Source organism: Zingiber officinale, chromosome 1B (assembly GCF_018446385.1).
Source record: "Zingiber officinale cultivar Zhangliang chromosome 1B, Zo_v1.1, whole genome shotgun sequence".
NCBI classification, from domain to species: Eukaryota; Viridiplantae; Streptophyta; class Magnoliopsida; order Zingiberales; family Zingiberaceae; genus Zingiber; species Zingiber officinale.
The window spans coordinates 150,264,586-150,289,467 of NC_055986.1; the positions used below are offsets into that span (position 1 = coordinate 150,264,586).

The 24,882-nt window shown below is 34.6% G+C and overlaps 1 protein-coding gene across 2 annotated transcripts in view; it reads left to right on the forward strand.

The window, feature by feature from the left end:
* Positions 1–24,882, forward strand: part of LOC121984930 — a 146,792-nt gene that overhangs the window by 102,562 nt on the left and 19,348 nt on the right. For both annotated transcript variants that reach the window (XM_042538116.1, XM_042538125.1), the window contains exons 35-55: positions 978–1,267; positions 1,369–1,447; positions 1,516–1,851; positions 1,953–2,318; positions 2,392–2,878; positions 4,787–4,950; positions 5,143–5,305; positions 5,408–5,677; positions 12,974–13,162; positions 14,064–14,106; positions 14,202–14,326; positions 14,475–14,993; positions 15,418–16,206; positions 16,294–16,367; positions 16,472–16,817; positions 16,894–16,992; positions 17,070–17,225; positions 18,318–18,499; positions 18,755–19,276; positions 19,713–19,890; positions 19,981–20,117. In XM_042538116.1, the coding sequence (XP_042394050.1) occupies positions 978–1,267; positions 1,369–1,447; positions 1,516–1,851; positions 1,953–2,318; positions 2,392–2,878; positions 4,787–4,950; positions 5,143–5,305; positions 5,408–5,677; positions 12,974–13,162; positions 14,064–14,106; positions 14,202–14,326; positions 14,475–14,993; positions 15,418–16,206; positions 16,294–16,367; positions 16,472–16,817; positions 16,894–16,992; positions 17,070–17,225; positions 18,318–18,499; positions 18,755–19,276; positions 19,713–19,890; positions 19,981–20,117 (5,514 nt within the window). The remainder of the gene's footprint in view (positions 1–977; positions 1,268–1,368; positions 1,448–1,515; positions 1,852–1,952; positions 2,319–2,391; positions 2,879–4,786; positions 4,951–5,142; positions 5,306–5,407; positions 5,678–12,973; positions 13,163–14,063; positions 14,107–14,201; positions 14,327–14,474; positions 14,994–15,417; positions 16,207–16,293; positions 16,368–16,471; positions 16,818–16,893; positions 16,993–17,069; positions 17,226–18,317; positions 18,500–18,754; positions 19,277–19,712; positions 19,891–19,980; positions 20,118–24,882) is intronic.

The following is a 24,882-nucleotide window of genomic DNA, read 5'->3' on the forward strand; positions in this document are numbered from 1 at the left end:
CCTAGGTTTATCGAACTAGTTGGGTTTGGTTGACCTAAAGATTCGGTCGAATGAAACCTTGGTTTTGATCTCTCAAACTTTCTGACTTAGTCGTCTACATCTAAGTCCACCTATGGTTAAACTACCTCTGTCTCGAGTAGAGATCTCTCAACTCATCTCACCAGCTTATCTTACACAGGCTTTCTCATAGCTTCTCGTCTCTTGGAGGCCATCAGGCTGATTGCCATCTTTCTTGCTCCATCGGAGTACTTTTTCATAGCTTCTCGTATCTCGGGTGCATTGAGCTCATCGGTTCCCTTCCTTTGTTATCCTTCTCACCCGCCTGCGTCTTCTGCCAAGGTTTCGCAGTCTCTGATGCTCCTCATCCTTTCCGAGGATTTTCATACTTTTTTTAATTAGGCCCCTAGAATTTTCAAAATTACATTTAGGTCCTTCATATCCTAAACCTTCTATTCCAAATCTTGTTAGTTGGTTTTTCAACAATAAGAATTGAAAATTATTCCAAGGTTAATTTTAAAAGTTCTACATGGTCGCTTAATCTTAAATTTTCATTTGGCCGCTTTTCAAATTCTTTTTTTGAATATGATTTTTTTAATTTATTTTCTTAGTCAACTATAATATTTTTCAACTCTATGTGCTTAGTTCTTAGCTCACATAAAAATCAGATTTTGATAACCATATTTATTTTGTCAATATTTATTGATGTATTTGCAGACACAACCTTTGAACTGAATGATGTTAATTGTAGTCTGTCATTTTGTACCTTAAGCAAACTATTAATATGTTTGGATGCTTTTTTTAAAAGAAAGATTTACATAGTTTTGTTGTAGTTGGGATTTAAGATAAGTTGTTTAGTTATTGTACTTCTCTAAGTTGACACGTACTGAAATATTTTTATGGGTTTCAGTTTGATTAAGTTTCTCAATTGCTATTCTGAAAAATATTCAACATACATGAACACTGTTCACTAATTGCAGGCTTGTAATCAAGGGTGATAGCTTAGAAACGAGTGGAAACATTCTTGGTCTAAAGCTGGAGAGTAATGGAATCACAGTGTTGGAGCCATTTGATATCTTCTTGAAATTATCAAATACTTCTGGGAAAACAAATATACATTTGGCTGTATCTGATGTAGTTATTAATTTCTCATTCAGCATCCTAAAACTTTTTATAGCTATTGAGGAAGATATTTTAGCATTTCTAAGGAAGTCTACTAAGAAAGTTTCAGTTGTATGTTCTCAGTTTGACAGGATTGCTACTATAAAGGGTATGCCGGTATATTCTTTTTTGTTCTGAATGTGCCGTCTAGCAACTTTACTTTTGTTAGTGAATTTCAACTGTTCACATAGCCTCTCCTTTTTCTATTAGGTTACAATCATTCATATGCATTTTGGAGACCACAGGCACCATCAGGATACGCTGTCCTTGGAGATTGTCTGACTCCTCAGTTTGTACTCTATTCTATGTTTCTATTTAAGGTTGGATCCTGAATCTAATGCATATTTTTGTATGTAGGAATCAGCCACCTTCAAAGGGAGTTCTTGCTTTGAATACCAGTTTTTTGAGAGTTAAGAGACCTCTTTCCTATAATTTAATATGGAGAAGTGGCTATCCTAGTCCTGATAAAGGCAAATATGACCATGGAAGTAATGTATCCAGTAATGACAATTGTGTAGTAAATGGAGGTTTGTCCATTTGGTTTCCTATAGCACCTACAGGTTATGTTGCAGTGGGTTGTGTAGTTTCTTCTGGAAGTTCTCAACCACCACTTTCCTCTGGTTTGTGTATTTTGTCTTCCTTGGTTTCTCCATCCTCATTCAAGGATTGTGTTGCACTCAATTTAAGCAATTCGTATGCTTCTTTTTTCTCAAAATCTTTCCTTTTTCCTTCATAAAACTTTTAAACATTTAAAATTCATATTCTACCTTCATTTTTTTACAATAAATTTGTAGGAAGCATGCAGATTTTGCATTTTGGCGAGTGGATAATTCTTTTGGTTCTTTTCTGCCTGCAAATCCTAACAATAAGAATTTGATTGGTAAAGCTTATGAGTTGCGTCATGTGCACTTTGGCAATTTCAATTTCTCTACCAAAGATAGAAGTTCCAATGTCAAATACAATACAAGGGATGATATTAATGGCGGTGGTTCTCATTTTGAAAGAGCTGGAGTATTCACTTCTAGTCGCTTATTTGAATCTGTAGCTAATTTTAAATTAGTCTGGTGGAATCATGGTACACCCTCCCAGAAAAAACTATCAATATGGCGACCAGTGTTTTCACCTGAAATGGTTTTCCTTGGTGATATTGCCATTCAAGGGTACATATCCTCAATTATCCTTCTACTTTGATATTTTCTTGTACCTTTTCTTACCATTTATATTATGAAGCAGGTATGAACCACCTAATTCTGGCATTGTTCTTCATGATCCTGGAGATGAGTCTTTTCTTAAAATACCTAAAGATTTTCAACTTGTTGGCTATATCAAGAAACAAAAAGGTGCTGAGAGCATCTCTTTTTGGTTGCCACAAGCTCCTCCAGGATTTGTTGCCTTAGGATGTGTTGCATCTAAGGGATATCCTAGGGGTGATGACATCAGCTTATTAAGATGCATTCGCAGTGATATGGTGACAGGAGACCAGTTTGATGATGAAAGTATATGGAATACATCAGAAACAAGTGTATCAGAACATTTTAGCTTGTGGCATGTGGACAATGATCTGGGAACATTCCTTGTCAGAAATGGATTTAAAAAGCCTCCTAGAAGATATGCATTAAAATTTGCAGGATCACCTTTATCTACTGAATCAGATAACACTGTCATTGGTGCGGAAATTAAATCTGTCTCTGCAGCAGTATATGATGACTATGGGGGACTGGTGAGAATTTCACATAAAAAAATAGCTATCAAAAATATAATTTCATGATTTTGTAAGATATGACAAATATTCAACAACACTTTTCAACTTTTTTTGTAACATTATTATTATCTTTTAAGAGGTTAAGATTGATTAGGATGTTGGTTTTAGAAAAATGAAATTGTTGAGAAAATCATGTAATAAACTTATTTGGTTCATATGAATATCCTATTTCCTAGGAATTTTCTTGAAATACTTATTTCTATGTTTGGAAGCAAAAATAACCATGGGCTATCATAGAATAATTTTTCCAAATCTGTAGGGAATAGGTATTTCTTATTCTGTTCCTTCATTAATATAACATATTTGATAGTCCCAATCATACTAACTTAAAAGATCAATACAATGGGTTGGGTATGCCAGTCTAGATAAGTCAGCACTATGGGTGAGCAAGTCATTATAAGAGCAACGAGCAACATATATGGGCAGACCAAGTTGGTTTAGTAGGGCGGACGATTTGAATGGTTGGATTGATTGATTAGGTTGGTAAATTTGAATAGTCTGACCCATCGACCAGTTTTACAAGTCTAGGTGGGATCGATGATTTTGACAATCTAGTTGGACCAATTGGTTAGGCAAGCCAGCTAGACTTAATGAGCTGATCTGGTAGATAATAGGGGATGGGCCAATCGAGTTGGGTGGATGGATGGGCTAAATGATTCAGTCAAGTTGGGTTGGTTACAAGTCAGTTAGGCCAAACGAACTAATTGGGTAGATGATGCATGAAAGATGAGTTAGACAAATTTGTGTAGGCTATTTTTTTCATTGTGAAAAATATTTTTTTACCCTATTCCTTATAATATTCAACCACACTAAGGAATACTTATTTCTCATCTATTCCTTGTTTATTCTATTTCTGTGGAGTAACTATGTTCTATTTCATGAACCAAATGCACCATTAAGGGTTATCTTAACAGCTGACACTATCATTTCATTTACACTGACCGAAGCAGGAAAATGTTTTAGCAAGATAATGGGGGTTGCAAAAAAAAAAAGATATTAAAGAAATTACATAATATTGGAATGATATGAATTCATTAAAGAGATTTGATTTTATTATTCTAATATAACTTATCAATGAGAGAACATAATTTTCTCCATTTGCATTGCAATAGAAATTAGTTTAGAATTTGAATTGCAGGCATATTAAATATAAAAAAATTGTTTTATTGAACAGTTTTGTTTAAGTGGTTATTGAACCAACATGTAACATGTAGAGCTAGTTCTGTGTTATTGTGCATTCTCAAGTGAACAAAGTTGGATTTTCTCAAGCAAACAAATCTGATGAAATGAATGTTAATATTTTATTTATAATATATATTACGTTGCTTTTAGCAAATCTTTAAGGTGTAAATTGACCCTGCAACCATACACAGCTCCTCCTAGGGGATTCCATAATTGTTTAACTTTGCCAAGGGAGGGAAAGCTAGCTGATGTAGCCATGTATATCACTCAATGGAGGGAAAGATCAGTGTTGTTATGTTATCCCAAATAGTTGGGACAAATGCAACTTGATGATGAGGAAGAAGAGGAGAGAGAGGCAATAAACCTATTTTGAGGATCAAAAACATTAATTTTCATTTCTTGTTCTGATATGTTTCCTTATTCTCTGAGTATGCTGAAATTGTCTAAAGACTTGATGTAGTACTGCTGTTAAAGAATACAAACTTACCATCATATTGTTGTTGACTTTGAGAGAATATCCATATATTCTATTTGGTATATGGAGATAAATCATTGGTGTTGATATGCTTCTCATGCATATGTTCATTCTTTGTTTTGTCATCTTCAAATCAATGTTTTCTTTCTGGAAAATTGAGGATACCATTGAGAATTAAGTTAATATATCTGCATATTGACTTCATGCAGATGGTTCCACTGTTTAACGTGTGTTTGGATAAAACTGCATTTACTCTACATGGAAGACCAGATTACATAAATTCTACTGTGAGTTTTTTATTGGCTGCAAAATCCTACAATGACAAATATGATTTATGGGAGCCAGTTATTGAACCCATGGACGGATTTGTAAGGTATGAAACTTGTTTCCTTTTCATTAAGGGGGTTCTTAATCTTCTCAAGATGACTTCAATTCATTGTGAACCTTCATGTTATTAGCTTTATAGAGACCATCTGGTCTTTGCATATGGTAAAAAAATTCACCGTCTGTTAATGCAGATCACTAAACTTGTCCTGATTATTTATTTTAAATCCATGATGTACAGGTATCAGTATGATATGAATGCACCAGGTGCTTCCACACAGCTTCGTATGACTTCTACTCAGGATCTTAACCTGAACGTCTCTGTTTCTAATGCAAACATGTTGATTCAAGCTTATTCCAGTTGGAATAGTCTAAATCATATTGATGAATCCTATAGAAAAATTGTGAGTGGACTCTCACAACCCATTCATTTCTTCACTTTCTATATGGCATGACATTATTTCGATTTGTATGTTAACTTTTGATCACTCATCTGTTTAATTAAGGAATCAGTTCTTCCTACATCTGGTGAGAGTTCTATCCTTGATATTCATCATAAGAGTAGCTATTATATCATACCACAAAACAAGCTTGGTCAAGACATATATATAAGAGGTACTGAAGGGTCTGGGACATCAAGCATCATCAAAATTCCTCCGGGAGGCAATAAACCTGTAAAAGTTCCGGCACTAAAAAATATGATGTATCCTCATCTGAAAGAAAAGCTGAGCCTTGTACCTAGGTCAATGCTGACAGTAATTATTGCAGATGCCGAGGTGAGATTTTTTATAATATCTATAATATTTAATGGCAATGTCCTAGCTTCCATAGCTGCAGGTTTTGGTTGGTAACTTGCTTAATGTTGTGCCTGTCTCTTAGGCATTGGCGATTGCTATTAATTCATGAGTTTTTTCAGAGATATTATCTGCTCCACAATCTTATTGGTGGTTTATGGCAAGGACAGGAAGGGAAGAAGATTCATCCCCTAGATTGTCCGAATTTGCCAACATTTGGATCATATGCTGAATGTCTATGGTTGTCAAAATTGCTATTAGTGGTTTGGATGGATAAAAAAATCTAAATATTGGTCGTATTGGCTTGGGTAGGATATTCTGCTCATGTGCTCGAGTTATAGCCTAACATTCAGCTTCATATAACATACTAGGTCTAACTATAGTTTTCTAGAAGTTTCCTTTAAGTTTTAGAGGTACTTTACGATCATATAAAACACCCGACACTCTCCTCCATTTCAATCATCTTACTTGTATTGTATGTAAGACATCCTTCTCAATCCCTCCATCGTTTTGCAAAAATGATCCTAAATATTTAAAGCTTTCGGTTTTAGGCAACTCGTCATCTCTTATCTTAACAATTGTCTCATTACGTCTAATATTGCTAAACTTAAATTTCATATATTCTGTCTTTATTTTACTAAGCCTAAAACGTTTCCCTTCTAGTGTTTCCTGCTAAAATTATTTACTCCACATGTTTCGTCTACCAAAATAATATAATCTGTAAACAACATTCACCATAATACTGTATCTTGAATGTGTGTAGTGAGTTCGTCCATAATTAATGTAAAAAGATAGGGACTTAAAGCTGATCTTGATATAACCTTATCTTTATTAGAAATGCTTCAGTTACTCCACCTGGAGTTTTTATTCTGGTCGTTACATCCTCGTATATATCTTTAATTAGTTCAGTATATGTTATGCTAACACCTCTTTTTTTCTAAAATTCTCTATATAATTTCTCTTGGGACTCTATCATAAGTTTTTTCTAAGTCAATGAATACCATGTATAGATCTTGTTTTTGCTCCGGATATTTTTCAATTAGTTTTAAGAAGATTTATAGCTTCTAATGTCGACCTTCTAGGCAAGGTTTGAAATGTCGTTCCGTGCCGCCCAGCACGAACGGTTTACCGTTCCGCCATGCGACTGAAACCGGCACGGGAGGCTTCCTCATCTCGGCGGTGCTGGAGGAGACGCGGGACGCATCCGTCGGCGCCGGAGGAGACGCGGGATGCCTCCGGCGGCGACCTGCGACGCCTCCGGCGGCGACCTGCGACGCCTCCGGCGGCGACCTGCGACGCCTCCGGCGGCGACCTGCGACGCCTTCTGCAGCGTCGAAGGCGTCGTGCGCGACGCCTTCTACAGCGCTGAAGGCCTTCTATGACATCGAAAGCGTCCGGCAAGATCGCCGGATGCTTCCGGCGACCCTTTCGGCGCCGCCGGAGGCATCCGGCGACGCTTCCAGCGCCGCCGAATGCCCCCGCAGGATCGCCCGCGATCATCGCGGGTGATCTCGCGTACGTAGGCACACGATTTTTTTTATTTTTTAATAATCATTTATTTTATTTAATTAATTTAAACAATTTCTAAGGAGGATGTGTGATATTTCGAAGAGGCTTTTATAAATCCTAATTAAATTATCCTAATAAAATATATAAAAAAATATTTAAAATTAAAATAAATTAAATAAATTTTATTAATTAATATTCTGAACAAAATAATGTTTTAAATTTCATTTAAAATTTTAAAAAAATATATAATAATTCTTATTTATATTCTAATATATTTTTTTATTATTTTAAATTTTAAAAAAAAATTTAAAAAGTTTTAAAAAAATTCTAATAAATTATATTTATATTCTGATATTTTTTTATTTTTAAAATTTTTTACTTGATATTTTTTATTTAAAAAATATATTTTTTAATTAATAATTAATTAAATGAATAAATAGTTAATTTATATAATTATTATTAATATAAAGTAATATCTTGTATTATTATTATTATTATCCATTTTAATTTGAATTATTGATATATCAATTCTATTTAAATAAAATTATTTTTCTAACAATATTAAATTATTCAATAATTGAGAACTTATAATAAATCAATATACAACTTATTTAGGCTTTTATAAAACCTAATTAAATTATCCTAATAAAATATATAAAAAAATATTTAAAATTAAAATAAATTAAATAAATTTTATTAATTAATATTCTGAAAAAAATAATGTTTTAAATTTCATTTAAAAATTTTAAAAAATATATAATAATTCTTATTTATATTCTAATATATTTTTTATTATTTTAAATTAAATAAAAAATAAAAAAATTCTATAAATTATATTTATATTCTGATATATTTTTTTATTTTTAAATTTTTTTCCTTGATATTTTTTATTTAAAATATATATTATTTAATTAATAATTAATTAAATGAATAAATAGTTAATTTATATAATTATTATTAATTTAAAGTAATATCTTGTATTATTATTATTATTATTATTATTATTATATATCCATTTTAATTTGAATTATTGATATATCAATTCTATTTAAATAAAATTATTTTTAATTATTTTTCTAACAATATTAAATTATTCAATAATTGAGAACTTATAATAAATCAATATACAACTTATATTTATATATACCATAAACATATTTATCTTATAATTACTATAGATAAATATAAAATACCGAAACTGTATCGGCACGGCACGATACTATACCGAAACCGTATCATTCCAGTCTGAGACCGAAACATCGGCACGGGTCGAAATTTTAAACCTTGCTTCTAGTTATAAGCCCAATTGATTTTTAGCGTCTCCTTCTATAATCTTTTTTCTATTAGTTTTTCCAAAGTTTCATCGTATGACTCATTAGTTTAATACCTCTATAGTTTGCACAATTTTATACGTCTCCCTTATTCTTATATAAGGGAATTAGGATACTTACCCTCCATTGATTAAACATTTTTTTCGTTTTCAATATTATGTTAAATAATTTTGTAAGTCATTTAATACCTTGTTTCCCGGCACTTCCATACCTCTATCAAAACATCATATGGTCCAACAGCTTTTCATTGTGCATCTCATTTAAATCTTGTAGATGAATTTTTTGATAAAAAGTTAAATTTCTATACCCATTTGACTTATTTAAATCACCTAAGTTAAGTTGGTCACCTAAAAGTTGATGAAAATACCACTTCCACTGCCCTATTACATTCATGTTTAACACATTTTATTTGGATAAGATCTCTTATCTTCGTTTCTCTCACTATAGTTATTCTATAAATGTCTCTTTCCTCTTCTTGTATTCAATTTTTGATATAATCGTGAAAATATTTCATTTTTTACTTCATTCACTATTTTCTTAGCCTCGTTCTTGGCCATTATATATTTTTTTAAGTTTTCCTAGTTATTACAAATATATAATTCCTTATAAGTTGATCGTTTTTCATTCACTTTCTCTTGTACTTTTTCATTCTAAACCCAGAACCCCTATATATCCTCTTATATTCCTCATTTTTCACTCCAGCATGCCCATTTATATCACCTCCTATTCAAATCATTTCATTTGACAGAATGTTTTGTAATACTTCATCTACGTCGTCCTAAAACCTTGATTTGGTAGCTTCACTAATCCTACTTGCATACATATACACTAATTATGTTTATAGTTTCTGTCGCCACTATTATCTTAAAGGTTATAATTCTATCCCCTTTTTTAACTACTCCTACAATTTCATCTTTTAACGAACTATCTACAACAATAGCCACTCCATTTCTTGCTTTACTCTTTCCTGTGTATCATAACTTAAAATTGAGTTCTCTATCATTGTTGTCTTTTCGCCTACCCATTTTATCTCTTATATACACAAAATACTAATTCTTCTCCTAATCATCGTATCTAACTCTATTAATTTACCAGTGAGGGGTCTTATGTTCCAAATCTTAGACTATTTATTTTCCTATCATATTTGTTTATCTAACCTATGGTGTGAGAACACTTACCTATTTAACACTATACCTAAGTTCTCATGAAGATGTAGCAGTCCTTGCCTATACGTTACAATTGGACTCCGTAATATAAACTTTTGCATATTTAGCACTACACCCGAGTTCTGGAGATGTAACGGTCCTTGCCGAGACATTTCAGTCGGACCTTGCAATGCGTTCCTTCCGAGGAACAACCTAGCATTAACACAATAGTTTAATAGATTCATTCATTGAACATTTGTCATAGTTTTAACGTTGGATGACAACCTAATGCAACCCTCCTCCTTTATCCGGGCTTGGGACCGGTCATGACTGGTTCTTGAATCTTGATCTTCGATTTAAATTGAAATCTCTCTATGGAGTCCTCTTGAATCTCGATCTTCAATTTAAAATTTAAAATTTATATTTGTTCGTTGAATCTTAAAATCTTTTCTCGTGTCTTTAATTTTGAACTTTGCGATCAAATTAAAATATTGCTAGAATCTCGAAACTTGTTTTTCGATCTCAACCTCCAATCACATATTTGTATCTTGGTTTCGAATCTCAAAACTTGCTACTGAATCTCTTGGGTTTCAAACTCCAATCACAAATTGAAATCTACTAGTTTAAATCCTACCCATCAAATCCTGAATCTCATACTCAATCTTTAAGAATCTTATTCTTGAATATTTAATTTTGATTTTTTTGATTCTCGAATACAATCTTAACTTATGAGTCTTGCAACTTTCGTCTTTAGCTTCGTCCTTGAATTTCAAATTTCATTACTTAAGCTCAAGTTTAAACCTCAATATCAATGTCTAGCCTTTAAAGAATTGAATATCGACGTTGAATCTTGAAATCTTTTTCTTGTATCTTTAACTTTGAACTTCACGCTCGAATTCAAATATTCCTATTAAATCTCGAAATTTATTTTTTGATCTCCACCTCCAATCACCTATTTGAATTTTGTTTTTGAATCTTGAAATTTGCTACTGAATCTTATGGGTCTCGAACTCCAATCACGAATTGGAATCTGTGAATCCTAAATCGAAGAATATTTAGGCTTCAATCTCATGTTTGAATTGTACCCATCGAATCCTTAATCTCATATTCAATCTTAAAAGAACTTTTTTCTCGAACCTTTAATTTTGAATCCAATTAGGACAATAAACGATCCAAGCTGAACCAAGCTTGTTTAATAAGGTAACTAAGTTAAGCCAAACCTAAAATGAATCAAGCCATTGAAATGAATGTTGAAGCTTGGCTTGATTTATTTTAACTTGAGTTTGGCTCAAGTTTGACTTGAGCTTGGTTAGTTATATGTAATCGAGTTTTCAATTCAAGCTTTTTTTTATTGTTTGAAACTTTTACATTTTAAGTTTGTTTAGTTAGTTATTGAGCTTGATAATGCAAATTTATTTATTCATTTTGAAAGTTTTTTGTTTTATTGATAAACATGTCTCTATGTAAAAATTGAGAGTCAAAGGCCTAGTTATTGAGCTTCAATAAGTTTGTTTGGTTAGTTAAAGAAATCCATTTCTAAAAGCTTCATAAGTATGTCTACTTTCACAAACTTAATCATGCACAAGGTCAATATAATGAAACAAGCAAGAAAAATCCACCTCGAATGAAGAAAAATATACATCACTAAAGAAACCCACTTCATCTTAATCACCCAAAACGTCTCTATGCTCTTCTAATGACTGAGAACACAAATTTGTTATGACCCTTACTATAAATTAATTCTCACAATAGATAAGTTTGGCTTATGTACCGACACTAACCTGGAGCAATAAACTCTAGGTCAAATTTCATTCCATCACCACTAATGCCCAAAAGGATTAAGGATGAGATTTATTCTGAATGAAAGAAAATCCCAGCAGCTAGGTCTTCATCCATAAAAGGGTAAAACATCGTTATAGCATAACAATAATAACTTCCATCTGAATAGAAATCCATCAGAATCTCCTGTTGCAATGTGCTCTCTGCCACAAGAAATATCCAACCATCTGAGGATCTCTTCTCTAGCACAATCAAAGAGCTTCAGTGGAAGACTCTTTGAGATCCTTATGTGACTTTCTTTGCCCTTCCTAACTGTCTGCCTGTTGTGTTTATAACTTACATATAAACTGCACTCTTGGTCAGGAGGTGGATAACCGGGTCATCACAAAGTATTTCATCAATGTCTATTTCCTACGTGAGTCATGAAAACTCAAGGATTATAATACTCATTCATCATCTAAGATTCTAGCATTGGGCAACTCGTGGTTTTTGTGCCCTATATCCAACTGCTGATATACCTTCTCCAGTGAACAAGTCTCCCTACTTGATTCTGCTGCACTTCCATGTAGGAAGCTGCAATGAGTCATCTTCTCAAGCCGTGTCTTTTTCTTAATGTCTAGAATAAGGCAGTGAGCAGTGCTTCCTCTTCTTATTGTGTTGATTCCTATTGTTACACATCCTCTTCTATCTGCATCAATTCCTCCTTCAATAACTTCCTGAGGCTAGATCAAATATCTTGTTTGAACTCTTCAATGAATAGGGATTCATGGTACTACTTTTGGTGTGCTTTAATGATTTCATACCATCAACAAGTCCTTAGATTTTATTAGAGGAAAAGACCTCACTCAGTGTTGTTACTTCCATGCTACTACAGTTGGCACTGGTATGATTTTAATCTGATATATTTCATGCTGACACTCAACCCACTTCGGCATGTGTCAAAACATGACAGAGAATTTTAGATGAGTTTACTGGTTAACTCTCTTTCTTACATAAGAAGATAACACTAAATCAAAATTTTATTGTACCACACCATGACAACACTTAATATGATTTGGTACATTTTTTTAAAAATATATATATATATATACCAGACGTGATTTGGTACTTATTGAAGTATGTTAAGATGAACTTAGATGCTTTAGTGCTTCAAGAATATAGCAATTATCCTGACTAACAATTACTCAAATAGTGTGCTAAGGTGTGAGCGCCGACATAATAACATACTCCTTAGGGTGAAGTTACTCACCCTATTTGGTTTTGGTAATTTATTATAATGGTCAATTTTAGGCATGCCACCTAGAAGAGCATGATATTTCAAATCATGGACTGATGATTTCGTAATTTAAACCCAATTATGTCATTTCATGATCTAGATTATATTTATGACTTTCTTTTATAGTGTAAAGTGAAATAGCACCCAAATATGTCAGGATCCTAATGAAATGGGTGTTTGTTTAAAATACTGAAAGAGATCATCTTCCAAAAGCTAAATTTTGTTTGCTGACGTGCAGTTAAGATCAACGAAAGGTGTAAGCAATGGAGAGTACATGGTAGCACTTCGTCTATTCATAGATCATCCTATTACATCACCACTGCAGCAACAAAGTGCCCGTACTTCTGGTGTCATGATTGAGACCTCTTCTTCAGGCACTACCACTGTGAATTGGCATGAAATGTTTTCCTTCAAAATTGACTCTATGGTATGTTGGTCTTTTTGTGACAAACATTATAGTTCCTTGATCACCAATTTACCATATTGACTTGCTATGTTTGCAGGTTATGCCATTGCAGGATTATCGTATACAAATTTCTTTTCTAATAGTTGTATGCATGTAATTTAGTCATACAAAAACTTCTTTTCTATGTCCTTAGATCAAACATGTAGCAATGTGAAACTGTGTCTAAAATGTTTTGCAAAGGAAATTTTCCTCATTTTTTGGAATATTCTACTTTTCTTACACTGAGGAACTTGGAACTAAACCAAACTAAAAGGAAACACTTTATAAGGAATCAGAGTACTTTGAATGATCTGAGGAAAAGAGTGTTTGCATGCTACATACCTAAACCTGTCTAAAGGATTCTAAACATGTAGAACCATTTCAGCATCAGGATACTTGAATGGTGAGGGTCCTCAATGCAAATATTGTCCAGAATTTACTCCTTATCATGAGAGCATGGAAGTTGGAAAAAAGGTCATTCTAGTTGGCATGCCACAGCTAAAATAAAAAAGAATGAAATTGCCAAAAGTTCACTTCTTGCATCTTGCTGACAAATCAAACAAATCATAGGAGAAAATTTGTGTTGACAACAAAACTTGAATCTAAATGCCAAGCAAAAATTTGAAACTTCCCAAGTAGATTGATGTGCAAACTATACTAATCTTTATTCTTAAAGATTTTTTGTTCATCATTCCTTTCTACTTCGCTTGACTGGTAAACATAAAACACTAAACTTCTGCTACATCTATCATTTTGATCATCTAAATATTACTTTGAATGAAACACTAACAAGGATTTCTAGTTATGCACTCTCTTGATCACTTATTACAAGTTGCATTCCCAATTTTCTAATGAAACTGAAATTTATGTCATAACTAAACAGGACTATTATATGCTGGAGCTTATTGTAGTTGACTTGGGAAGAGGTACTTCTTTTGTTTAATACGTCTATGTTATTTACATCATTTTTTGAAAATTTAACCAGATTTGTCATCAAATATCTTAACTGTGACTTTGACAGGAGAGACAATAGGAATTTTTTCTGCCCTTTTGAAACAAATAGCATATGAACTTCCGTTTGGGTCAAATTCAAATGATTATAATAATTGTTTCTCTTGGAAGGAACTCTCACCAGCCATTTCATTGGTATTTTTTTTTGTGCTTTTTTATCATCTTAGTTTGAATTGGCATCCTTTCTGCGTGTTGTACCTTTAGGCAACAGCCTATGGAAGTTAGTGAAAATAATTATCATTGCATGCCGCTAAATTATTTTATATATCATCCTTGATCATAGAATTGTCAAAGTGAAGACCAGAGTAATTTATATGGAAGAATCAGATGTGCTATACTACTTCCTGCAAGATCTGAATCTAAAAATGACAACTTTGAATCTACTGTTACAAATAGAGCTGGGTTTATTCAAATCAGTCCATCCAGGGAAGGACCCTGGACATCTATGAGGTTAAACTATGCTGCTCCTACAGCATGTTGGAGGTTTCGTAACGATGTTGTTGCAAGTGAAGTATCTGTAATAAATGGCAACAGATATGTTGACATTCGATCTTTGGTATCTGTTACTAACAACACTGACATCTTTATTGATCTGTGTTTGATCTCCAAGTCTTCTTCTGATAATCATACTTCAATGGATGAAAAAAGTGAAGGCCTGGATAGAAGACCTGATGATGATAAATATGAAACTGAGGAGTTCTTTGAAACACAAAAGTTCCATCCTTCAGATGGTTGGATAAGTCGTTACTCAAGTACACCATTTGCAAACCAGTCTGGTTGCTCTTCAGATGATAGAAATAAGGTAAAGAGAGCTAGAAGATTACTTTTTTCTTTAAGGTCTAAAATGTTTTTGTTAGTATTTTCTTTTTGTCAGTATGATTGCATTGCCTTTCATGAGAATAGTGCCTACTAGCATCAGTTTATGGATTAATGCAAATGTTGAGAGTTCAAGCAATGTTGAAGATATCAGATGTGTATGATACTCATCTTTAAGAATGTTAACAAACTTCACTAGTTTCAGTGATTAGTCTAAGCACCCAATGTCAGCACCTCGCATTTGTTTTATCCTGAATTACTAGCAGTTGATTTGCTATGTTATGATACTACAGAAAATAGTGGTACTACTCCGGATTCCCTTGTGTTTATAAAACATTGTCTTGATATATAAATTTTAAATTTGTCCTGTTTGAGTTTCTTAGCATATTTATATGTATTCTTTTTCTCAGGTAGCATCTATTGTTGAACTGGCTCATGATTGGGAATGGGCTGATGATTGGCATGTTGATACAAGCTCTGTACTTGCAGAGGATGGATGGGTTTATGCTGCAGATACTGAACAGCTGAACTGGCCTGAGTCGATGGAAGTTAAAAAACAATTATATTCCATTGATTGTGCAAGGCAAAGAAAGTGGATTCGGCATAGGAAGTATGTGCCTCCATTCAAGGAAGACAAGCAAATATCAGTTGGATTATTGAAACCTGGAGATACTATTCCTCTTCCATTATTAGTCTTGTCAAACCCTGTGCAATCCTATGTGTTGCAGTTGAAGCCTAAAAACACTGAAGATAAGAAAGAATATTGTTGGGGTGTTGTGACACAGAGCCATTATCTAACTGAAATCTGTGGAGGCAATGAAGATTTACATGAAATATGCGTATCGTCTCTTGATGAGTCTGATATGCTCTTGTTTTGCTCCCAAAGAGAAGGAACTTCTTCAGATCAATGTGAAGGTTTGTGGTTCTGTGTTAGCATACGAGCAAAAGAGGTCGGCAAAGATATCAAATCAGTTCCTGTAAATGATTGGAATATTAATATTGACTCTCCATTAACAATATTCAACTACCTCCCCCTTTCTTCTAAATACAATATCTCTTCTAATAAATTGAGTGGTGGACAAATAACTTGTTCCCAAGGTGAACTTGGGCCAGGTGAAACTGTAAAAATTCACAGTGCAGACATCAGAAATCCATTGTACATATCAGTACTTCCGGAAGGGGGATGGCAACCCTTACATGTAAGTTAACTTCTGATTGAAACTTTAAAATTTTCAATGATCTTGCAATTTATTTCCTTCCTACAATTCACTTCTTTTATTTTAAAGGAGCCTGTGCTTTTATCACATCAAAGCAAAATGCCTTCAAAATTGATAAACCTGAGAAGCTCTTTTTCGGAAAGGTCTGTTATTACAAAATTATATTGTATTCTTTAGATTTCACTGTGAATTAATGTTTTGCATTGTTCAGGTTTCAAATTTCAAACCAATTTATTGCTTTGTGTAGGATCGTTCAAGTGATTCTTGAGCAAAATTATGAGAAGGAAAGTTTGATAGCTAGGGTTATCAAAGTTTACACTCCATATTGGATTTCAGTTGCAAGATGTCCACCACTTACCTTGAGGGTTATGGCCCTTCCTGGGAAAAGAGAAGGAGCACATTTTCCTGTTTCATTTCATTCTCATAAAAAAACAAAGAGAACACTTTGGCATATTACTGATGAGGAATTATTTGGTGGATATACAATAGCTTCTTTTTTGAACTTCAAGCTATTAGGATTATCAGCGTCCATTAGTGGACCTGGTGAGGAGTGCTTTGGACCAGATACTGAGCTTTCTCCTCTTGGTGACATGGTAACTTTTTTCTATTCTCTACTATCTATTTATCACTTGACAAAGCCTCTGATTATTGATCACCTGGTAATGTCAGGATGGATCGATTAATCTTTATGCATACAACACAGACAACAATTGCATGCGGTTACTTGTTTGCTCAAAACCATCCCCTTACCAATCTGTTCCTACAAAGGTGACTTGTTGGCTAAAATCCTGTTCTACGTGTTGAAGTTATACGCTGATGAACTTTTTTGTTGTTTATATTTCTAGGTTATTTCTATCCGTCCATATATGACATTCACAAACAGGATAGGACGAGATATTCTTCTTAGGTTTAATTCTGCAGATGAGCCCAAGACTCTGCATGCTTTTGACTCTAGAGTGTCCTTCCTTTATTCTGAATCAGGACGATCAGATAAGCTTCTAGTATGTTTCATTCTTCTTTTACCCATTTTCCTATTAATTTAATGAATTTAAATAGGCTTGAAGTAGTTTTTTTGCACATTTTCCTATTTTTTACTCATTGCTCAATAGTGCGACCTAACTAAAGATCCCCATAACTCTTCTAATGGAGGAGAATGATGCAAACATTGGAAAAGAATTTATTTGAATTTTAAATTCATAATTGATTTTGATAGTTGTCCTATTTTAAATGGCGAATTGGTATCTTTAAATTTTAAATTCGGAAATTTTATCTATTTTGGTAAGAAATTATGAAATTATTGTCTTCCCCAATTGGTGGTGTTTCTTATTTAATTTGGATGAAGTTGACTATCTAAAAGAGTATCATGTCTATGTAATTAGTAAGCTTTAATTGATACAATTATCGTTAATTCTATGAGGCATTTCTCTTGTTTGTGTGTTTCTTTTCTCTGTGTTAGATCCCCTTTTATTTGATCAATTTCATCTCAAATTTCTATGTGATTCAAGGATATGATTTGGTGTTGCATTAAACATGTATCTTAATAAGTACCTCTAGTTCTGATGCATACTCTAATTGGATTGTAAAAGTACACAAATGTTTGTATCCATGCAATAATAGGCAAGTACACCTGTGTATTTTGATTTGATTTGATTGTGAAAGTCTTTTGTGTGAAACAGAGATTTAATTTAAACACTTGTTTTGCATGTAATCAATTACACACCTTCGACATTGTTGACAAACCTAGATTCCTATATGTTATGTCTTATGTTGTATGGTTACATTATATATGTTTTATGGAACTTTTGATTGGATAGCTCTGTTAGTGTACTTTCTTATTCACGTGTTTAAGAATTTTTCAGTAATATAATTAACTTTTAATATAGGTGCTTTTTGAAATCTTGAATTTATATAAAGCTTCATGGGCTTCAATCCGTATTTCATTGGTTAATTTTCACTAATGCATCTATTGTCTGGTAACCCTAGTTTGTTTTGGTATGATGCCAAATTTGGTACCTTCATTTAATTCAGAAGTGTAACTTTCTTGCTTCCTATTTACTACACTTTATGATCAATTTTTCTAATATTTTATTTAGGTCCAACTTGAAGACACACACTGGTCCTTACCTATAGAAATCATCAAGGAAGACACAATTGTTGTTGTTTTGAGGAAGCATCAAGGTGGTAGGAGATTTGTAAGAGCTGAAATTCGTGGTTATGAGGAGGGCTCACGATTCTTAGTTATTTTCCGTCTAGAATCAGCAACTGATACTTATAGGTGACTTTTGAGTATATTTTTTGTTATAGTAACATAGATAATTTCCTAGTCATTTTCCATCTGGAATCAACAACTGCTACTTTTAAAGGATTTTAGTGTATTTTTTAGTGTTATAGTAACATAGATCATTTTTTTGTCCCATTAAATATCTCTAAAGACCCCACCTAGTGGGATAAGGTTTGGTTATTATTGTTTGTTGTTTGTTGTTGTTGTTGTAGTATTGAAGATCTCTAAAAGAAGTTTCTTGTTTTACAGGATAGAGAATAGGATGTGGAGTACAAGAATTGAAATACGCCAATCTGGCCTAGATGAAAGTAGCTGGATCCATTTGGAGCCTCTTTCAACTGCAAAGTTTTCATGGGATGATCCACTTGGACCTAAATCCATTGATGTCCGTGTCATTAGGGAAAATGAAACTTGTGTTCAAGATGTTTGTTTGGATAGGCAAATAGAGGTCTCCAAAGATTTGCAAGCACTGGGCGTACAGATTATTGCCACTGAAGTGGGTGATATGAAAATTCTGCAATTAATTGACTACATAAGAATGTTAACATCAGGTACACATGATAGGATTGTTCCTGTACCTATTGACAGAATGGGTATTTCCTCTCTTCCAAAAGAGCCTCACAATGAGAATGCGCCACTAGAACTTATAATCGAATTAGGAGTTATCGGGGTCTCTGTTATAGACCATAGACCAAGAGAACTGTTGTACTTTTACTTGGAGAGAGTGTTCATTTCCTATTCAACAGGATTTGATGCCGGTACAACAAGCAGGTAACATTGTTTGTGAAGTTTTTTTTTTTCAATTTAATTCATCATTTTGATATATACATGAGAGACACCGGAAATTGTGTGTTTGTTGTTTTCACCCGGCAGCACTTGTACAGTCTAAACTTTGTTAACCTAACTTAATATATCTTAAAGTTTGCTCATATTTCTACTATTTTTTACTAGTTATATTAAATTTTTTTATCAAACATTTATCGATTAAGTTGAGGTTCTAGAATCTGTGTTTGTGCTGGATTAATATTTGGCTACAATTCTTTATGAATTACTTTTTTAAAAGCTAAAACTAATGTTTTTTCTGAAAATTTTATAGGAATAAAGATTGACAATGATTTCATATTTGTGTTGTCACCTTTGTGTTTTGTCTCTATAAACTTGATTCAGGTTGTCTGATCAGTTTCAAATTTTTACTGTCGTCTCTCAGGTTTAAGCTTATTTTTGGTTATCTTCAGTTGGATAATCAACTACCATTAACAGTGATGCCTGTTCTTTTGGCACCTGAGGATATGCCTGACAGAAAGCATCCAGTCTTTAAAACAACCATTATGAAAAGAAATGAGACTTCAGATGGCACTCAAATCTATCCATACATCTATGTTCGGGTAAATTTTCATTTAGACATGTCATAGTCATGGATGAAAGGATAGTGATAATGTTGTGTATTTAACTGCATGGACTATTTTATATATTAGGTCACAGAAAAGCCTTGGAGAACCAATATTCATGAGCCAATCATATGGGCATTAATGGACTTCTATAATAATATTCATATGGATAGTCTTCCTGGAAGCTCGGGAACTGTGCAAGTTGATCCAGAGATCCAATTCGAGTAAGAAAAGTTCAATTCACTCTAGCTACCCTTCCATATAATGATATCCTTCCAACTTTGGATGATTTGGTTAAAATCATGTTCCATGCTATTTCCTTAATGATCAAGTGCATTGTGATAATGTCTCCTTATAGATGGACCAACAATTTTCTGGCATCCATTTTATTTTGATGAAATTTGCACATATGAGGAATGCTTTTTAGCTAAAAATAATCGCTTATGCAGCATGGGTTAAAGCAGATGATTCGTTTTAGCTTTTGGCATGTATTGCTTTTGCAATTTGCTCAAGGGTGGCAAAGATAAAAAAGCAGCTCAGTACACGAAGCTCTCACCATTGTGGGGTCTTGGGAAGGGTTACACAACCTTACCTCTTGCAAAGCAAGCAAGAGGTTATTTTTGCGACTTGAACCTGTGACCTCCAAATCACATTGACAGAGGATCTCCTCTGGTCCCCTGTCCTAGTCCACTACTGGACCGAGACAAGGGGATTGGTAGGAGACAATGACCCCCACCTGTTAACAGGTGGGGGCCCATTGCCCTCTACAAATGCAAAGGCTAGACCATGAACTGGTCCAGCCTTTGTGGACTAGAGGATCCACCCTCCATTGACAGTGCCATCATGGTTGAATCTCTTTGGTATCGAGCACCTCAAAATTATAATTTGTTTAGTGAGCCTCATTAATAAGTTATAGGTAAACCCAAGGTTTAAAATTTCGACCCGTGCCGAGGTTTCGGTTTTAAACCGGAACGATACGGTTTCGGTATTGTATCGTGCCGTGCCGATACAGTTTCGGTATTTTTTTTATTTATATATAGTAATTATAAGATAAATATATTTATGGTGTATATAAAAATAAGTTGTATATTGATTTATTATAAGTTCTTAATTATTGAATAATTTAATATTGTTAGAAAAAATAATTAAAAATAGTTTTATTTAAATAGAATTGATATATCAATAATTGAAATTAAAATGGAAGTATCTATAATAATAATAATAATAATAATAATAATAATAAGTATATAAATTAATACAAGATATTACTTTATATTAATAATAATTATATAAATTAACTATTTATTCATTTAATTAATTAATTATTAATTAAATAATATATTTTTTAAATAGTAAAAAAATATCAAGTAAAAAATTTTAAAATAATAAAAAAATATCAGAATATAAATATAATTTGTTAGAATTTTTTAATTTTTTTTTAGAATTTTTAAAGATTTTTTTAAAAATTTAAATGAAATTTAAAATAATAAAAATATATTAGAATACAAATAAGAATTATTATATTTTTTAAAAATTTTAAATGAAATTTAAAACATTATTTTTCAGAATATTAACTAATAAAATTTATTAAATTTATTTTAATTTTAAATTTTTTTATATATTTTATTAGGATAATTTGATCAGGGTTTATAAAAGCATCTTCGAAATATCACACATCCTCCTGAGGAATTATTTACATTAATTAAATAAAATAAATAATTATTGAAAAGAAAAAAAACCTGTAGACGCGAGATCGCTCGCGATCATCACCCGCGATCCCGTGGGGATCACGGGGGGCGTCCGTCGGCACCGAAAGCGTCGCCGGATGGGTCACCGAAAGCATCCGGTGACGTCGGCAGGGTCGCAAGACGCTTTCGGCGACGCCTTCGGCGTCGTAGAAGGCGTCGCAGGACATTGCTGGAGGCGTCCCGCGTCTCCTCCGGCACCACCGAGATGGGGACACCTCCTGTGCCGGTTTTGGCCGCTTGGCGGAATGGTAAAAACCGTTTGTGTAGGGCGGCACGGAACTGCATTTCATACCGTGGGTAAACCTCCTTGAATATATGTGGATCTTTCCATTGTCTCAATTTATTCCCCTCCAATTCAGCTTATTTTTGTCTACAAATTCATCCATAGTTGAATCAATTGTTGCAGCAGATTCTCCGAGTCTAGAATCACTACAAAATCCCTTCCCCCCAACTTTGCCTCGTCGCACCTCCATCAAGTAGAAGGTGAAGCTAATTTTTCAATCATCGCCAATGGCAGTGTCTAAATATTAGCCTTATTGATGTCAATGGAGTCTACATTTCCTGCAATAATATTGAAGCCAATTCTTGCTCATCTTATGACCGCTTGAATGGGTTCCTATTGTTCCCAATTTGTGAGAGTTGCTGCAGCTTTTCTAGTTCAGATTCGGTTTAAATTTGGTGTGAACAAGCTTGCCATAGCCTTTGGCACCACTATACCTAGTGCCACCAACCTCCGATCACTCGTGACAGACAGAATAGGTATAGGAAAATGTCATGCAAAGCTAGATCTGCCATGGAGTAAGCAAACTGCATTATGCATACCTCTGAAGAAGGAACTCTATCAGTACCATAAACAAATTTTGATGAACAACCTAAAGGCAAAGATCTCTAGAATGTGAGCATAATATGTAAAGTGAGTATAAAGAAAAAGTGCATGATATAGTACATCTCATAAAAGAAGCTAGCAGTAAGTAATCAGCGCTATTATTTCTGCCGACTTAACCAAATTAATCTCTTATCAGAATTTGCTTTTGAATTTCTTTGAAGCGGTTTCTTCACACACATAGAGATTTATAGAGGGCCGACTGTTAGGATCGTTCGTACTCGGCTAGAGAGGGGGGTGTGAATAGCCGACCCCAATCTTTCGCGTTTCTTCCTACGATTAGGTTAGTGCAGCGGAAATACAACGTAGAAAGAAAACAGGAGAAGAAAGACAAACCATATAACGAGATTCGGAGATGAACTCCTACTCCTCGGCGTGTCCGTAAGGTGGACGAAGCCTACCAATCCGTCGGTGGATGAGTCCCCGGAAACCCGGCTAATAGATATTCCTTGTGGGTGGAGAAACCTCGCCACAATAACTCGCAACAGCAAGATAGAATACAAGGAATACGAGAAGTAAATACAATAAGTGTAACAATACAAGCTTGCCTTCTTGTCGTCGACTGAAGTCCTGGAAGCAACAACTTCACGGACGAATGCCAACAAGCAGCTCAGCCGGGAGAAGCTCACGCGGGGCTTCGGAAGTGAGCTCAACAAAGCTCAGTCGAAGCTGAAACTTCAGCAGCAGAACAGAAGTTCTAACGAGGAAAAAGAAAGAGAGTTCTACACAGAAGATGCCCTCGTCTCCTTATACCTGCGAGGAAGAAACAGCGAAGAAACTAGCCGTTGTGTCACAACGGCTAGAACCTGATCGGTCTGTGGACCGATCAGGCAACATCCTGATCGGTCTGCAGACCGATCAGGGAAGAAGCCTTCGCTTCTGTTCCGTCCCTGATCGGTCCATGGACTGATCAGGAAACATCTTGATCGATCCACAGACCGATCAGGGAACCTTCTGATCGGTCCGTAGACCGATCAGGCTTCTCTTCTCTGCTAGTTTGCCACTGATCTCCTTCTGATCGGTCTCCAGACCGATCAGATAACCATCAGTAGCATACTGATCGGTCACCGGACCGATCGATGTTGATCGCCCCGATCCAAACTCTCCCCTAAACCTAAGGCTTCCACACCAACATCCGTCAACCTGACTGGGTACATCCCAGCATCCTCACCTCGACTTAGCACTCCGCTAAGTGTCCCACCCACAGACTTTCCACACGATGTCCGATCAGATCCATCGGATTTTCCTCTTCGTGCCAAGTATCCGATCATTCGACCTACTGACTTTCCAACACAGTCCGATCATCCCGATCCATCGGATTTTTCCGGTTCACTCACGGACTTTCACCTAGCTTCACTCACTGGGTTTTCCTAACATCCCTTTCTCAGCTCACGACTTTCCCTAACATCCTAGACTTTCCCATCGACTTTCCAACTGCTAACATCCTAGTTAGGACTTTCTCACGCTTCACTCACCGACTTTCCATAACATCCTTAGGACTTTCCCCTGCTTCACTCACGGACTTTCCAAAACATCCGTTCTCTGATTTTCCTGAGCTCCTCGACTTCTAGTGCCAGTCTCCTACTGACTTTTCTCAACCTCCCCTTGACTTTTCCAAGTCTCCATAGACTTTTCGTCAATCAACCACCTGGGTCCAATAATCTCAACCATCTATTCTGTCCATCAAGAATAACCTCTCCAGTGTCAACTCAACTCCTGTCAACCTGACTAGGTCCCAATCTTCCAGTCAAACATCAATCGTGTCACCTCGTCGTCAACCTTGACAGGTCCAACAATCTCCCGATGTTTGAAAACCCATAATCAGTTAGTTAACGATTACAACTGGTTTTCCAACCATCTTCCGTCCAATGTTCTTCCATTCTGGTTCTTAGTTAACCCGATAACCTAACTGGGTTCTCCTCTCCCTGCACATCAAAGAATTTGTTCTTCCTCAACATTCCGACATTCTTCCCAGCTTAGTTAACCGATAACCCAACTTGGGTTCTCCAATAATTCACACTCTCCCGACACATCAAAAGGAAAAAGGAGGCAGAGTTTCTTCCAATGAAAGTCTCATACCTTCTACTTAATTTTCGATACTAAACTCAAAATCAACTTAGTGATAATCCCTATCACTAATCCTCAAAAGTCTTAAGGGTAAAACCCCAAAAGTCAACTCCCACAATTAGGTAAACTCCCCCTAAAGGTCAACTCCCCCTTGACCATTGCACCAACAATGTCTTGGAGAGTTCAAACCTTTAGAAACCCGAAACTCACTCCCAAAACTGAAATTTCAGACACCTGCTGAAAATCAGAAACTGGCACGCACTGATCGGTCCTCGCCCGACCGATCCACGC